Source organism: Bubalus kerabau, chromosome 8 (genome assembly GCF_029407905.1).
Source record: "Bubalus kerabau isolate K-KA32 ecotype Philippines breed swamp buffalo chromosome 8, PCC_UOA_SB_1v2, whole genome shotgun sequence".
NCBI classification, from domain to species: Eukaryota; Metazoa; Chordata; class Mammalia; order Artiodactyla; family Bovidae; genus Bubalus; species Bubalus kerabau.
This window is the reverse complement of record NC_073631.1, coordinates 52,113,136-52,129,802: the sequence shown is the minus strand read 5'-3', so window position 1 is coordinate 52,129,802 and position 16,667 is coordinate 52,113,136. Positions and strand designations below refer to the sequence as shown.

General features: G+C 41.3%; 1 protein-coding gene across 1 annotated transcript in view; it reads left to right on the top strand.

Annotated features, from left to right (window-relative positions):
• The window catches only part of LAMB4 (laminin subunit beta 4), a 118,119-nt gene extending 104,028 nt beyond the window's left edge, over window positions 1-14,091 (top strand). Inside the window, 4 exon segments of the mRNA XM_055589640.1 lie at window positions 1,228-1,366; window positions 4,984-5,157; window positions 6,409-6,562; window positions 13,787-14,091. Coding sequence (XP_055445615.1) covers window positions 1,228-1,366; window positions 4,984-5,157; window positions 6,409-6,562; window positions 13,787-13,926 — 607 coding nt within the window. The 3' untranslated portion in view covers window positions 13,927-14,091.
• The last annotated feature ends 2,576 nt before the right edge of the window (window positions 14,092-16,667 follow it).

Below are 16,667 nucleotides of genomic sequence, written 5' to 3'. Positions count from 1 at the left end.
TTCTGTAACTGTAGAGAAAGAAGTGTAGAAAAGGAAAGCTACATACTGTATGATTCTTACTCTAAGACCTTCTGGAAATAGCGCAACTATGGGGACAGTGAAAAAAAAAAAGATCAGTGGTTGCAGGGATTGAGGAGAGGGATGAATAGGCAAACACAGGAATTTTAGGACAGTGAAAATACTCAGTTTGATACTATAGTGATAAATGCATGTCATTATACATTTGTCCAAACCCACAGAATGGACAACACCAAGAGTGAGCCCTAATGTAAACTGTGGACTTTGGGTGATTATGATGTGTCAGTGTAGATTCATCAGTTGTAACAAACGGACCCTCTGGTGTGGGGTGTCAATGACTGGGAAGGTTATAAGTGTATGGGAAATCTCTGTACCTCCCTCTCAATTTTGCTGTGACCCTAAAACTGCTCTTAAAAAAAATAGTATTTTTCTTTAAACAGAAAAAAAATGACCACTGAGAGGAGAGGATGGGTTGATTGGAGAAGGGGATGTTTTGCCATTTAGCTATATACAAATATTTCTAACTATGCCTCTACTAAGGTCAGTCAGCTATCTCCCTGACTTTGTACATTCTTTCAAAGGTTCTTCTGAGCCCATAGATCTTAGTATCTGGTGAATGTTGACTTGAGGTGAGCTCATTTCTATAAAATAGACTATCACTTGGAATGCTTGTGATTTTAACCTCTGACTGGGCCCCTGGGCGGCTGGAATGTCAGTGAAGCTTAAATAAACCTGAATAAACACAGCCTGTAAATGCAAAGCCTTTCACTCTCTTTGCTCTCTGTAGAGCCTCTTGACTTGCCCACCCCCAACCCTCCAATAAGAATCTCAAGAGTATTGCTTAAGTTTGAGGAGGCAGGAAAGAACTGGCTGAAGATAGTTTTTTGTTGTTGTTCCGAGCTTGGCACTTTTATTACCCAAACAGCTCTGCTTATGACAAGTTAAGAAATGATATCTATATCTTTGATTTCCATACCTGGCAAAATCTGTACCTATGTAGGCATATACAATATAAGTGTTTTTATTGGCATTTAAATATACCTGTTTCTCAAAATGAAGACTTCAGTGCTTTGCCTTGCTTGAGAGTAATTTAAACAGACTTTATGAATAATTCAGGAAAGTTTTTGGTTGAGTCGAATGAACTCTCAAGGTGAAATAAATGAATAATTGTATATTTGTCTAATCTGATATGTTAATATCTTACCTCAGAAAAGCAGAAAATGTTCTATCAAATCTCAGCAAAATGTTGAATAAGTTGCAGCAAGTTCAAATCACTCAAGGACGGGCAGATTCTACCATCACACAGCTGACTGCCGAGATAACAAAATTCAAAAAGAACGAACTTCAGGTATTTCTTTATCTTCTTTGAAACTAACCTGAAATAAACTTCAACTGCAGAGAAAGCACAGGTTTTATGTCTGCCAATGTCATGCTTGTCTTACCTGTTCAATGGGATTATTATGATGATAAATTAGACTATGATAGTATTATATGTGTAATTAATGTTCTACAGAGCTCTCCCAGCATTATCTCTTTTCACTGTTGGCCAAGCCTGGGGGACAAAGCAAGCGCTACCACCAACTTGTAAATGAAGAAACTAAGACCTGGGGAGACTAAGTCACTTGCCTAAGGTCACACAGCTAGTTAGTGATAGATTTGAGGACAGTTTATCCCTTCTTTTTTTTTTTAATTTTTTAATTGAAGTGTAGTTGATTTACAGTGTTGTGCCAGTGTTTGCTGTTCAGCAGAGTAATTCAGTTTTACACATATATCAGTTCAGTTCAGTTCAGTTGCTCAGTCGTGTCCGACTCTTTGCGACCCCATGAATCGCAGCATGCCAGGCCTCCCTGTCCATCACCAACTCCCGGAGTTCACTCAGACTCATGTCCATTGAGTCAGTGATGCCATCCAGCCATCTCATCCTCTGTCATCCCCTTCTCCTACTGCCCCCAATCCCTCCCAGCATCAGAGTCTTTTCCAATGAGTCAACTCTTCGCATGAGGTGGCCAAAGTACTGGAGTTTCAGCTTCAGCATCATTCCTTCCAAAGAAATCCCAGGGCTGATCTCCTTAAGAATGGACTGGTTGGATGTCCTTGCAGTCCAAGGGACTCTCAAGAGTCTTCTCCAACACCACAGTTCAAAAGCATCAATTCTTCGGCACTCAGCCTTCTTCACAGTCCAACTCTCACATCCATACATGACCACAGGAAAAACCATAGCCTTGACTAGACGGACATTTGTTGGCAAAGTAATGTCTCTGCTTTTGAATATGCTATCTAGGTTGGTCATAACTTTCCTTCTTCTTAAAATATTCTTTTCCATTATGGTTTATCCCAAGAGATTGGATATAGCTCCCTGTCCTATAGAGTAGGACCTTGTTGTTTATCCATTCTAAATGTATATAGATGTAATATTTAACATCCACCACCCCCAAATACCCAGTCCAGCCCTCCCAGCCCTCCGCCCCCACCCCCCATGTTGGCAGTCAGAAATCTGATCTCTATGTCTATGAGTCTGTTTATGTTTGGTAAATAGATTTATTTGTGTTGTATCTTAAATTCCACCTATAAGTAATGTCATATTATCCCTTCTTATACCAGGGAAAGTCATAGAGCTTTGAAAGCTCACCAACCAACGAAATTAAGTTAATTGTTGCCAGACTTTTATAATGAAGTTTACATAAAATCTCACCAGCATATCCTAAAACTGAAAGATAACCCAAAAGAAAGGGTTCCATCCAGAGTTTGGCAGGAATAAAGCCATGCTTTAACTCACCTGATGGGTCTGGAAGAGGAAGCCTGACAGTTAAAGGACAAAACAGGTCCTAGTCTGAGAGTCCATGGCATCTCTCCTTCAAGGCTCATCCCCTTCCCAGCAGACTGCAAGCACCTCAGTCTCTGTTCTTCAGCTCATTTTAGATATCTAAATACAGGCATCCTGAAAAGAAAAGCAGAAAGCACCAGAACAGGATTAGTACACCCGGAAATTAAAAAAAGGTTAGATATGAAGAGGAGCAAAAAATAAAGAAGGCCTCCAGGTTTTCTCCTTCTGTGCATCTACTCTAGAATAGGGGTTGGCAAAATACAGCCCAGGGGCCACATGCACCCACCAACTATTGTAGTGTCCAAAGTCACACAGTTCAATTGGAATTCAGCCACATATTGTCCATAGATCATTAGTGCAGCCACAGCACTGAGTTGAATAGTTGAAATAGAGATTTTCTGGACAGCAATGTATAAAATGTTTACTGTCAGGCCCTTTACAGAAAAAGCTTGCAGATTCCTACTCTAGAAAAACTCCCACATATACTCGAGGGCACAGGAAGGGGCTTCTCTCTTTCTAGCAGCATGATGGACCAGTACACAAAGGAAAAAAGAAACCTGAAAATGTTATTTTAAAACATTTTTAAATGCATTGCTGAATAGGTACAAAATGGAGGACAGCTTCAGAGGCCAAAAATGATGGGAAAGCATGATCCAGAGAGGTAATTGATCAGGAAGCCGACAGCAGGCAGAGGGCAGCTGCCAGTCCCTGGGGTATCAGTGCTGCTGGTTTTCATAGCTGCCACAAGTAATAGAAAAACCCATCCAAGGAGGCCATGAGGCCCCTGCAGAGAGTAGGGACCTTAAAAGGCGCACCCTCAAGGAAAATGTTAGACCATTACATACAGAGAGATGGTAAAGACACTAGCCTCTGTGTGGAGGGGGCTAATCTTCCCTGAGAATTATTAACAAGCTGGCTCTCAGGTAAGATGGGGCTAGAATCCATACTACCTGGGTGACCCCCATAAACCAAGCTAAAAATGTCATTTAAAGTGACCCTGAGTTATCAAGGCCCTCAGATGCCTGACAGAGGCCATGAGAAATCCTTTCCAAAGGACTGTACCTTAAACCCAAGCCTCAAAGGGTTCCCTTAAAGCATATAATAAAGAAACAAATTGCCTTAAGCAAGAATCATCAGAAATAGCAAACAAGAGAATCAGAATGCAGGAGACTTCAAATATAACCATTTCTGGATATCTGATGCAAAATAAGAGTGTTTATTATGCTTAAGAAAAATCAAAGAAGGTATGAAACTTTGACCAAAGAACAAAAGAGATAACAAATGACAAATCAGACTTTAAGACATCACAAGCATAGTCACCAAAATAAGGAATAAGGGTAGTTCAGTTCAGTTCAGTTGCTCAGTCGTATCTGACTCTTTGCGACCCCATGAACCGCAGCACGCCAGGCCTCCCTGTCTAAATAAGGGTAAGGGGTTTGTTATTATTTATAAGGGAGAAAAAAATTAGAAGCCACCCCTGCATCGCCAGAGAAGAGAAAAGTCAACTTTTGTACAGTCAAACTGTGAGACACTTTAAATTGGTAAAAGTGAATACACAAGAGCTATGCAAATTGGCTTAAATGACCTGTACAAACATAATTTTGAATTTAAAAATTCAAACTGCAGAAAAACACAGGATGCTATATGTATAAAGTTTAAAAGTAGAAAATACTGTATTTTGTTAGAAATACCCAAAAAGACAGCTAATATATACATACATACATATATATATATATATATATATATATATATATACACATATATATATACACACACACACACATGGAATGAAATGGAATTATGTGGAATGAAAATTGTTAGATTCAGGGTAGTGGTAACCTTTGAGGGGGTGGAGGGAGGTATGGAGAGGAGGGTGGTACACCCAAGGCCTTGGCTCATGGCATTACTTACTCTTAAGCCAGAGGGTGGCCACATTGATATGTGCCATATTTTCTCTTAGACCCTATTATCTGAAGCATCTTATTATAACATTGTTTTAATAGAACAGAAAAAGCAATGGAACAGTTTTCTTTCCCTTTACACCTAGATTATTTGTGGAGGGATCATTATAGCATTTATTTCCTTGTTTGTTTATTACATAAAGAGACTTTTTTCTTTTCTGGTGTTTCAATCAACAGCAGGCTGAAAATCAGGCCAAGGAGATGAAGAATAAGCTGGACGTAGCAAAGCACCAGTCAGCGTTGGAGGGTGAACTTGCCCAGCTGCAGACCACGTTGCAGAGGAATCGAGGCGAGGCTGTCCGTGCACGAGCTCAGGCTGAAGCGGCCCGGCACCAGGCTGGGGGCCTTGAGGAGGTCATTGATCCTACCTCTGCCACCAAGAGCAGACAAACAGTGCTGCTTTGAAGGATAATCCCTTAACCCCAGATTTTTGTGCCATTTGTCAGCATTTCCTTTAGTGCTGGTCCATGTTCCATAGTGTGTGTGTAGGTACCCCGCTGGGCATGGAGACGCTTCTGTACATGGGGGGCTGTCTCCCAAGGAAGAGTTTTGTGACTATATTATGTTAGACTGTTTACCACCATCTAGTTGAATTTTATCCTAAACTTCCAAATGTTCACAATGTATGTCATGGGTCTAACTGTACGTCTTTGCCCTTTGCTCTAATTAAATCACATAGCAGATAAAGAAGTACAAGTCACCTGCCAAAGAGAATAGATTGAGTTACAAAAATCAGTGAGTTCATGAACCAGTTGTGGAAAATGGCCTATTCATTTCGGTTGCTGAAAGAGGCTGTCAACTCATTTTCTTGGCAGGAAATCTTTGGTTGGTCTCACTCATATAGCAGCTTAAGCAAAAGAAAGAGGTTGAAGTGTTTTTTATAATTGGTGTATTTTCTTGCTCTTAATTCCTGATGTGCTTGGTACATTTTCTGCTGACTTGGGAGTTGAGGGTGTTTTCTGTGAAACAGAGGTTGAGAAAGGTGCTTCCTGCCCACCTGCTACCACTTCCATAGTCCACTCCTGGGTCGGGCCTGTATTCATCTGTCTAACGTGCTAGGTCGTCAGCCACTCAGGCTGACCCTGAAGATTTCCCTTCTAATACTGAGGGAGCGCTTCACTACCTCCTGCCTCCCTTCCTACCACGTTCCTATCTCACCTTTGTACCAAGCAAATCCTGTGTCCTTGCTGCTTCTGAATGTTCACCACTCTCTCTGACCTTCACCTTGCACTTGTAAGTGCTCAACCCAACTGAACCGAGACCTTTGTCCAGGGCAGCACTGAGCCACTTCTGTCCTGTGTAGCTCTGACCTTATATTTCAGGACAAACGGGTACCTCATAAACAGTTGCCATCACATAAAAAAATGTTTGATATTTTACAACAGGAAATTTTCATTTTTAATTCACTAAAGCTGAGAATTTTTGCAGCCTGTAAACAAACAAACAATGCCAATGAAAGCCATGTTGGACAGCTCAGAGTGACTCAAGCATATTGAGTGGATACGGGTTGCCTCTTACTCCTTTTACGAACAGTATCAGGCAGACATCACGTGTGTGCGTGCTTTACAAGTATCTTCTGATAACGAGAATGTTGCTCTGTTGTAGGAGTTTGTTGAGCTACAGAATCAATATGCTGTTCTTCAGCATAAGATGAGCGTATCAGGACTGACGAAGGAAACATTAGGAAAAGTGAAACTGCTAAAAGATGCAGCAGCGGAACTGGCTGGAGACACAGAGGACAAGATGAGAAGAAGAGCAGGTACCTCTTCTTTATATGTTCCCAGCTTTTTTGAGGTATAATTGACAAATAGAATTGTATGTATTTAAAGTGTAAAATGTGATGATTTGATGAATATGTATGTTGTGAAATGACTACTACAATTAAGTTAACACATCCACTGCTTCACATAATTACCTTTTTTGGTGGTGGTTTAGTCACTAAGTTGTGTCCGACTCTTGTAACCCCCATGGACTGTACCAGCCGGCCTTTCTGTCCCTGGGATTCTCCAGGCAAGAATACTGGAGTGGGTTGCCATTTCCTTCTCCAGGGGATCTTCCCAACCCAGGGATTGAACCTGGGTCTCCTGCACTCCAGGCAGATTCTTTACTGACTGAGCTACCAGGGAAGCCTGTGAAGTTGCTCAGTCATGTGCGACTCTTTGCAATCCCATGGAATGAAGCCTACCAGGCACATCCATCCATGGAGTTTTCCAGGCAAGAGTACTGGAGTGAGTTGCCATTTCCTTCTCCAGGGGATCTACCTGACCTGGGGATTGAACCTGGGTCTCCCGCATTGCAGGCAGACTCTTTACCCTCTGAGCCACCAGGGAAGCCCAGCCTTTTTGTATATGTGGTAATAATGCTTCTGATCTACTGGTGTGCACAATACAATTTGATTGATCCACAGAACCATTCATCTTACAACTGGAAGTTTGTATTCTTTGACCAACATCTGCCCAATGTCCTCTACTCCCCCAACCCATGGCAGCCACAATTCTCCTCATTCTGTGTGTTTAGATTCCACATATGAGTGAGATCATATAGTATTTGTCTTTCTCTGTCTGGTTTATTTTCACTTAGCATAATGTCCTCTGCTGCTGCTGCTGCTGCTAAGTCGCTTCAGTCGTGTCCAACTCTGTGAGACCCCATAGATGGCAGCCCACCAGGCTCCCCCGTCCCTGGGATTCTCCAGGCAAGAACACTGGAGTGGGTTGCCATTGCCTTCTCCAATGCATGAAAGGGAAAAGTGAAAGGGAAGTCACTCAGTCGTGTCCGACACTCAGCGACTCCATGGACCGCAGCCTTCCAGGCTCCTCCATCCATGGGATTTTCCAGTCAAGAGTGCTGGAGTGGGGTGCCATTGCTAGGTTCATCCATTGTTGCATATGGGCAAGATTTCCTTGTTTTTTTATGGCTGAACTATATTTATACATATATATGTATATATCTGATACGTGTATGTATGCCTCTCACATTGTTTCTATCCAGTCATCCATGGACAGACACAGGTTGTTTCCATGTCTCGGCTACTGTGAATAGTGCTGCAGTGCACACAGGAGAGCAGTATCTCTTTGAGATACAGATTTTGTTTCTTTCAGATGAATACACACATTGAGGATTCCCAGATCATGTAATAGTTCTATCTATCCTTTTATGCACTCCCCTAGTTTGACAATAACCTCATATTAATAATATTCCACCTTCCTAGTAGGACAAATACTGGTTTCAATTTATTGTTGACACAGTTTAGCCACTTATGAGTCCACTGAGTTGAGACAGAAGTAGGAGCTGGGTTTCTGACTGTAACAGAACATGCCTTGTGCCTGGTCTTACTTCAGAGAGTATTGATGAACTCTGACCTGTATTAATTGGAGCACACTGAAATTGCCTTTAGTCACCTTAAAATGCCCTTGTCCTAATTTGGTGCTTCTGTTATTTCTTTGGCTGTGCTAGGTCTTGTGCTGGGTCTTAGTTGTGGCATGCGAGATCTTCAGTTGTAGCCTGTGGATTCTAGTTCCCTGACAAGGATTCAACCCAGGCCGCCTGCATTGGGAGCACAGAGTCTTAGGCACTAGACCACCAAGAAAGTTCCCTAATTTGGTGCTTCTTAATCAGGGGTGATTTTCTCCCCTCCCCTGGGGATAAAAATGTTTGAAGACATTCCTGTTTGTCACAACTAGTGGTTCAACTAATGTTCTAGTGGATGGAGTTTAGGGATGTTGCTAAATGTTCTATAATTCACACAATGTCTCCCCGACAGTGAACAGTTATTCTGCCCAAAATTCACTAATGCCAAGGTGGGGAACCCTGTCCTAACCTATGCTGCTCATTTTCTCTTCTCCTTCAAATTACTTTTCTGGAGTTAGTATGATCTAGACTCTAGAGTGCTACGTCATTTAGCACAGGTCTGTAGGTAGCAACTTGGAGGGAAACACACTCTGAACAAAATGGAAATTTTGATGCACAAGAAGTGTAGTAAATATTGATACTATATGTAATATGATAACTAATGAGAGCCTACTGTATAGCTCAGGGAACTCTACTCAGACCTCTAGGGTGAACTAAATGGGAGGGAAATCAAAAAACAAAGAAGGAATATATGTATACATATATAGCTGATTCACTCTGGTGTACAGAAGAAACTAACACTACAGCAGAAACTAACCCAACATTGTAAAGGAACTACGTGCATGCGTGCTCAGTCATGACTGATTGTTTGCAACTATAGCCTGCCAGGCTTCTCTGTCCATGGAATTTTCCAGGCAAGAATACTTGAGTGGGTTGCCATTTCCTACTCCAGAGGATGTTCCCCACCAGGGATTGAACTGGTGTCTCCTGCATTGCAGGCAGATTCTTTACCACTTGCACCACCTGGAAAACCCAAAGTAACTACATGTCAATAAAAATTAACTTAAATAATAAAAGCCAAAGAACCATGAAAAACTTAGACCAATTTGGCTAAAGAATTAGTTTCCATCAGACATCAGAGGTTAAGTAAATAAACAGTTATGTAAACACAGAACACATAATTTGAAAGTTAATCAGTCTACTTTTCCCACAGCTGATACTTGTTATTGCTCTGGGCAGTCGTCATGTCCTGAACCACCTCTAAATCATCAAGAAATATCAAATGATGAGTGGTCTAGTTTTACTTCTAGTTGTGTTTATTGTTTCCCAAAGACCCTGATGCTGGGAAACACTGAGGGCAAGAAGAGAAGGGGATGACAGAGGAAGAGATGGTTGGATGGCATCATCTAATCAATGGGCATGAGTTTAAGCAAGCTCCAGGAGATAGTGAAGGACAAGGAAGCCTGGAGAGCTGCAGTCCATAAGATCACAAAGAGTCAGACACCGCTTAGCAACTTAACAACCTCAAATGCTTTCAAGTTAACCAGACTCATTTGGAATATAAGTAACCCTCAAAATATTAAAATAACTGAAACTCCTCACTTATAAGGGCTTCTTTAGTGTAAAATGGATTCCAAGGAGAAATATCACTAACCTCAGATATGCAGATGACACTACCCTTATGGCAGAAAGCAAAGAACTAAAGAGCCTCTTGATGAAAGTGAAAGAGGAGAGTGAAAAATTTGGCTTAAAACTCAACATTTAAAAAACTAAGATGATGGCAACTGGTCCCATCACTTCAGGCAAATAGATGGGGAAACAGTGGAAACAGTGAGACTTTTTATTTTGGGGGCTTCAAAATCACTGCAGATGGTGACTGCAGCCATGAAATTAAAAGACACTTGCTCCTTGGAAGAAAAGTTATGACCAATCTAGACAGCATATTAAAAAGCAGAGTCATTACTTTGCCAACAAAGGTCCATCCAGTCAAAGCTATGGTTTTTCCAGTAGTCATGTATGGATGTGTGCATCGATCAGTCGTGTCTGACTCTTTGTGACCCCATGGATTGTAGCCCACCAGGCTCCTCTGTTTATGGGATTTTCTAGGCAAGGATACTGGAGTTGGACTATAAAGAAAGCTGAGTGCTGAAGAACTGATGCTTTTGAACTGGGGTATTGGAGAAGACTCTTAAGAGTCCCTTGGACTGCAAGATCAAACCATTGAATTCTAAAGGAAATCAGTCCTGAATATTCATTGGAAGGACTGATGCTAAAACTGAAACTCCAGTACTTTGGCCACCTGATGCAAAGAAGTGACTCATTGGAAAAGACCCTGATGCTGGGAAAGATTGAAGGCAGGAGGAAAAGGGGATGACAGAGGATGAGATGCTTGGATGGCATCAATGACTCAGTGTACATGAGTTTGAGCCAGCTCCAGGAGTTGGTGAAGGACAGGGAAGCCTGGCATGCTGCAGTCCATGGGGTCTCAGAGTCAGACACAACTGAGCAACTGAACTGAACTGATTATAAAATGAGTCTTTGGCCCTATAACCATTTATCTCACTGCTGTGACATGAAAAAATGAAAATGCAATATCAGTGTGGGCCAAAGTCAGGAAAAATAACACCATACTCTTACTGTTGGATATCTCTGGGGAAGGGGTGGGTGAAAAGGAAAAATACTACTTTTTACATTTGTAGAATTGTTTTAAAAATAGTGAGCTGCTTTTCATTTTCAGTGTTTTCCTAATAATTTTAAAAATACTAAGATTCAAAAGGACAAATGTTTTTTTACCTTGAACTGCAGGGGTGATACCATGAAGAATCAGTTTTTATTATTCCCAGACTTTGGTCCCTGTTATGGGAACAAAAACACAAGGAGAATCCTTTCTGTCTTATATTTTATGTCAGGGTCCACATTGTTTCCACTTTCCCGCATAGACTAAAACTTTCACAGTTTTTGAAATTAAGTTGGAAGAGAAGTTTAAGTCAGGGGACATCTACTCAGAGAGACCAAAAATAATGCCTTCTACTTCTTTCTGTCTTCTCACTTTAAAGCTGTTTTCACAACTCAGCAAGATAGGAAAATAAGACATTGGTTTGGCCATCTTCCCAACTCTGCCACTTGGGAACAGACTGAACCACAAGGGTTGCATTCTATTCCATCTGTTAGGAAGAGAGGCCCGTGGGATTCCAGAAAGGAGCCCTGACTTAACTTGACGAGGTCAAAGTGAAGAGAGTGGAGAGTGGGCCCCAGTCTACAGCCAAGATCCCCCTGCAGAGCTTTGTGTCAGTCAGGATCCTAGCAAGAAATGAAAACACACTTGGATACAATTCTGGATCGTGTGTTTATAAGCAGAGTTGTCTCACTTATCTATTCAACACATCACAAACTGTTCCCCAAATTTAACATCTTAGAACAACAAGCATGCACTGTTTTTCTGTGGGTCTCTCCTGGGGTGTTACTCAAGCAGCTGCATTGGCTGATGGATCAACTGATAGGTCTGCCAGGGCCCAGGATTGGCTGAGGTACTGTACCTCTCTCCACCGGGTCTTTCAGCTTAGGTTGCTTGACAGCCTGGTGGTTACAGGGTTCCATTAGAGTGAGTAGAAGGCCCAAGGCTCTTGAGGTCCAGCAACATCATTTCTTCCACTTTCTGTTAGTCCAAACATCTGACAAAGAAAGCTAGACCTGGTTTGAGGGGAGAAGGTAAGTAGGCTGTATTTCTTGTTGGAAGGAATTAGAGTAGAAGCACAGGAATTAAGGGCATCAACCAAGGGCATGGAGGTCCTGGGTGACCAGCAGAGAAGCCATTAGCATCCCTGAAGAAGCCACGAGAAGCAGGAGTGTGAGTGCTAGAAAGCAGCCCTGGGAACACCAGGGCAGAAGGGAGGAGGCCGCATTGCAGGAGCTGGACTCAAAAGATGGCAGAAATGCCAGAACCCTGCTGAACCCCAGGGATGCAATCTGCTCACTCCCCTCCCCCGCCACCCATCACTTCTCAGAACTGCCTGGCCGCCAAGTATGAATGAAAGCCAGAGGTCAAGGGAGCCCCAGGTGATGTCATCCAGGGAGGCTGGCTTTCCAAGACAGGCAGGATGGGGAATGGATCTGGTGGGGCAAAAGAAGAGTATCCAGCATGCTCTTATTAAATTACTTGGTAGAAACACCAGGATCCATTAACATTTTTCTCTTAGTACAAATAGTCTAATGCTAAAACCCCTCTTCAATCCCACATGGCCTGTATATGAAAGTTTCTAATGATTGATAGAATGCTCATCACCTACCATAGCAACTTCTTAGTCTTTGAACTGCTGTGACTACTAGAAAGTTGTTGTTGTTTTTTTTTTGGTTGTGCCTTGCAACATGTTTGATCCTAACCAGGGATCAGACCCATGCTCCCTGTGTTGAGAGTATGGAGTCTTAACCACTGGACCGCCAGGGAAAATTCTTTATATTCAGACAGAATCTTTCTTCATGGAGCTTTCATGTGCTGGTCTTATACTATGTCCTCGGGATGACCAAACATGTACACTCTGCTTTTCTGCCCACAAGTACTTGAAAATAGCTATAGTACATATCCTGAATCTTCTTTATCCATTTGAAGCATAACCTGTTAATTCAACTTTTGTTCACAAGACAGTTCATATTTCTTCAGCAATCTAGCTTGTTATGCTACATGCTACATGCTAGTTTGACAGTAACCCCAAACCAACTGAATATCCACATGTGATACAACCAAGTGAAGTAAAACGCTTACTTCTTTCTTTTAGAAGTTCCACTAAAGAAGGTCAGTTTCTTTTCTAAAGGCCACCTCACACTGTTAAATGTAGCTCTCTCTACCTCTTTCATCTACTACTTGATGAGCTCCTGGTTAGGGTTTACTATAATTCCTAAGTATTTGTTGGATAAAGAACAGATAAGTAAATGCTTGGATGGATGCATGCATGGATGAATTCATGGATGGGTGTGTGGATGGATTTATGCAATCATAGATAAGAAGGCAATGACACCCCACTCCAGTACTCTTGCCTGGAAAATCCTTTGGATGGAGGAGCCTGGTAGGCATCAGTCCATGGGGTCGCTGAGAGTCGGACACGACTGAGCGACTTCACTTTCACTTTTCACTTTCATGCATTGGAGAAGGAAATGGCAACCCACTCCAGTGTTCTTGCCTGGAGAATCCCAGGGACGGAGGAGCCTGGTGGGCTGCCATCTATGGGGTCACACAGAGTCGGACACAACTGAAGTGACTTAGCAGCAGCAGCAGGAGTAAGACCAGATAAATCCATGCACCTATGGTCACCTAATCTATGACAAAGGAGGCAAGAATATACAATGGAGAAAAAAACAATCTCTTCAATAAGTGGTGCTGGGAAAACTGGACAGCTACATGTAAAAGAATGAAATTAGAACATTCTCCAACACCATACACAAAAATAAATTCAGAATGGGTTAAAGACCGAAATGTAAGACTGGATACTATAAAAATTCTTAGAAGAAAACATGGGCAGAACACTCTGTGACATAAATTGCAGCAAAATCTTTTATGATCCACCTTCTTGAGTAATGGAAATAAAAGCAAAAATAAACAAATGGGACCTAATTAAACATTTCCTCCATTTTCTTCCTTAAGAATTGGAAAAGAAGATCCAAGCTTTGAATCTTAGTAAACAAGAAAAAGCTGATCAGCTGAAACAGTTGGAAGATCAAGTCATTGCCATTAAAAATGAAATTGTCAACCAAGAAAATAGCTATGCTACCTGCTACAGTTAGGTGGAGTTAAAATGCAAAATCATGTATGCCTTCATTTCTGGCTTCTGATGAGCAAACCTGAGGAGCTGTGCTGAAGCTGAGAAGCACAAATGACCAGCCTTTTCTGCCTCCTCCTCTGAGTCCTCTCCTTGCCCAGCGTGGCTGGGGAGTGAAGTCTGGCCAAGGAAATGCCACTTCATGCGGAATAGAAAGGGAGTAGTAAAGAGATCATCTCTAGTTTCAGAAAACTTTGCTTTTGCCTTCCTTTCCTTTCATAGCTTACAAATAATGACTTGCATGTTACAAGTGTAAATCTATAAATAAGTATGTATTTACATTCATTTCAATCCAATGGCCTAAGTGTTAAATAAGTTGCCAGCACTTGGGGTTGGGAGAATGGGGAGTTCTAATCAACAGGCAAGATGTTTCAATTAAGCAAGATGAGTACATTGTAAAGATCTACTACATATTATACATATAGTCAGTGATAACATATTATACACTTAAAAAGCAATGAGTATAAATCTCATATTAAATGTTAACACAATAAGATAAATAGATTTAAACAAATTAAACCAATATCTCTAATACTAGAATGGCATAAATATGGATGGCATATACTAGATTGTCCTATATTTTATTTGGATATGCTTTGTCTGTAAAACTCTTATTCTATTCTGAGTAAAATGCATACAATTCAAAATGTAACTCGTTTTTACACCCACTTTCCTATGTATTCATTCTCTCAACCAAAGGATTCTGTTTTCCCAAAATGACACTAGAACAATATTCTAGTGTTGGAATATTGAAGAAGGAAGATAAATACTGGGCTACTTTTCATAAGTTGTCTGCAACCACATTTGCTGTAAAAATCTGCTTATTTTTAAAAGACTAGTGATCATGTAATTGTTTAGTTTAAAAGATCAGATTGTTTCATTTCAAAATGGATCTGTTATTTCATATTAACCTGTTGCATGTATGTTATACAATAGAGCACATTGTGAAAGCTCTCCTTCAGAGGGATTATTTTAAGGGAATTTGGCCCCACATTTGTGAATAAGAAATAATATACATCAGTATGAAAGAGAAAAAGCAGCTGGAACCATTTCCATTAAGGGCTGACTCTTAACAGATGGATTTAAAAACTCAACAAAGAGGCTTTATGATTACATATAAATATGAAATTTCTTTAGATGTAGGTTACCAAGGAAAATCACAGTTTCCCTGGTGATTCTGAAGAATGGGATGAAACTTTTCTACAGAAACAACCATCCCAGAAATCTCTCTTGAAATATATGATTATAATCCTTCACACATTTAGTACTTGGACTTTTGGAAATTTCCACCAACAGCACAAAGAATGAGCCAGAGTCAAAGAACACAGCTATCATATTTCTATCCAATATAGAGAGTGGAACATGCTCCAACTTTCCCACTGGGATACTGACTTTCAACTTGGTACAAATGATAGACTTAATTTTGCAAGCATGGTGATCTGTTTGCAATAACCATGTCAATTACCTTTTTGGTGGGCAGACTGTACAAGTAATAGGCCACAGAGCAAAGAAAGGATTAAAGAGGGAAGAGTTTCTATCCTCTGACTGGGGATGCTGTTGAGTTCTGGAGAGAGTGAAAATTCCACAGTCATGACAAAAGCACTGTGATCTGGGGTGAAGTGTGAGTGCAAAGGCAAAGATAAACCCATCATCTCTGTGGGCCTCCAGGGATTGTAGCTTGATGAGGTTAGGAATTATGTGATGGACTTTGGACAGATTGTGATTAAAAAGTGGTTATGCTTTCAAAACTTTGGTGTTGAAAATAATCTTTGGTTATCTTTTTTTAAATGTACATTGGTGGAAAATCTCATTCCTCAGTAATGTCGGGTAAATCATCTTCACTTCCATTACTTGCTGTATCCATTGTTCAAGATGTGACCAAGGCAAAGATTCAGTGAAAACAGTATCTCTTATACATTGCAAAGTAATTTGATAATTCATAGCAAGATCTAAACTAAGACCAGTTAAACTTGTACATTAAGAAAAAAATTCTTAAACACAAGGGTGGGAGGGGTAGTTTTGTGGATAATCCACTGCAGCATTGCTGCTGCTGCTGCTTCTAAGTCACTTCAGTCATGTCTTGACTCCTAGCGACCCCATGGATGGCAGCCTACCAGGCTCCTCCATCCCTGGGATTCTCCAGGCAAGAGTACTGGAGTGGGTTTCCATTGCCTTCTCCACTGTAGCACTGCTGCTGCTGCTGCTGCTAAGTCACTTCAGTCGTGTCTGACTCTGTGTAACCCCATAGACGGCAGCCCACCAGGCTCCCCCGTCCCTGGGATTCTCCAGGCAAGAACACTGGAGTGGGTTGCCATTTCCTTCTCCAATGCATGAAAGTGAAAAGTCAAAGTGAAGTTGCTCAGTCATGTCCGACTCTTCGCGACCCCATGGACTGCAGCCTACCAGGCTCCTCCGTCCATGGGATTCTCCAGGCAAGAGTACTGGAGTGGGGTGCCATTGCCTTCTCCACTGCAGCACTACTTATGGTAAAATGAAAGAAATCCAATAATTAACAGCAAAAAAACCCAAACACTATGATATTTTCCAGTCTGAGTTGCCTTGATTGCAAATGCTGAAAACCAATGCTAGTTTATCAAGCAGGAAGGGAATTTTACCAAAAAGATATAGCACAGAAAAATGAAGAAACAGCTGGAGAAAATGTACCCAAGGACAATTATGCATCTGGACGTATATTCAAGATCACAC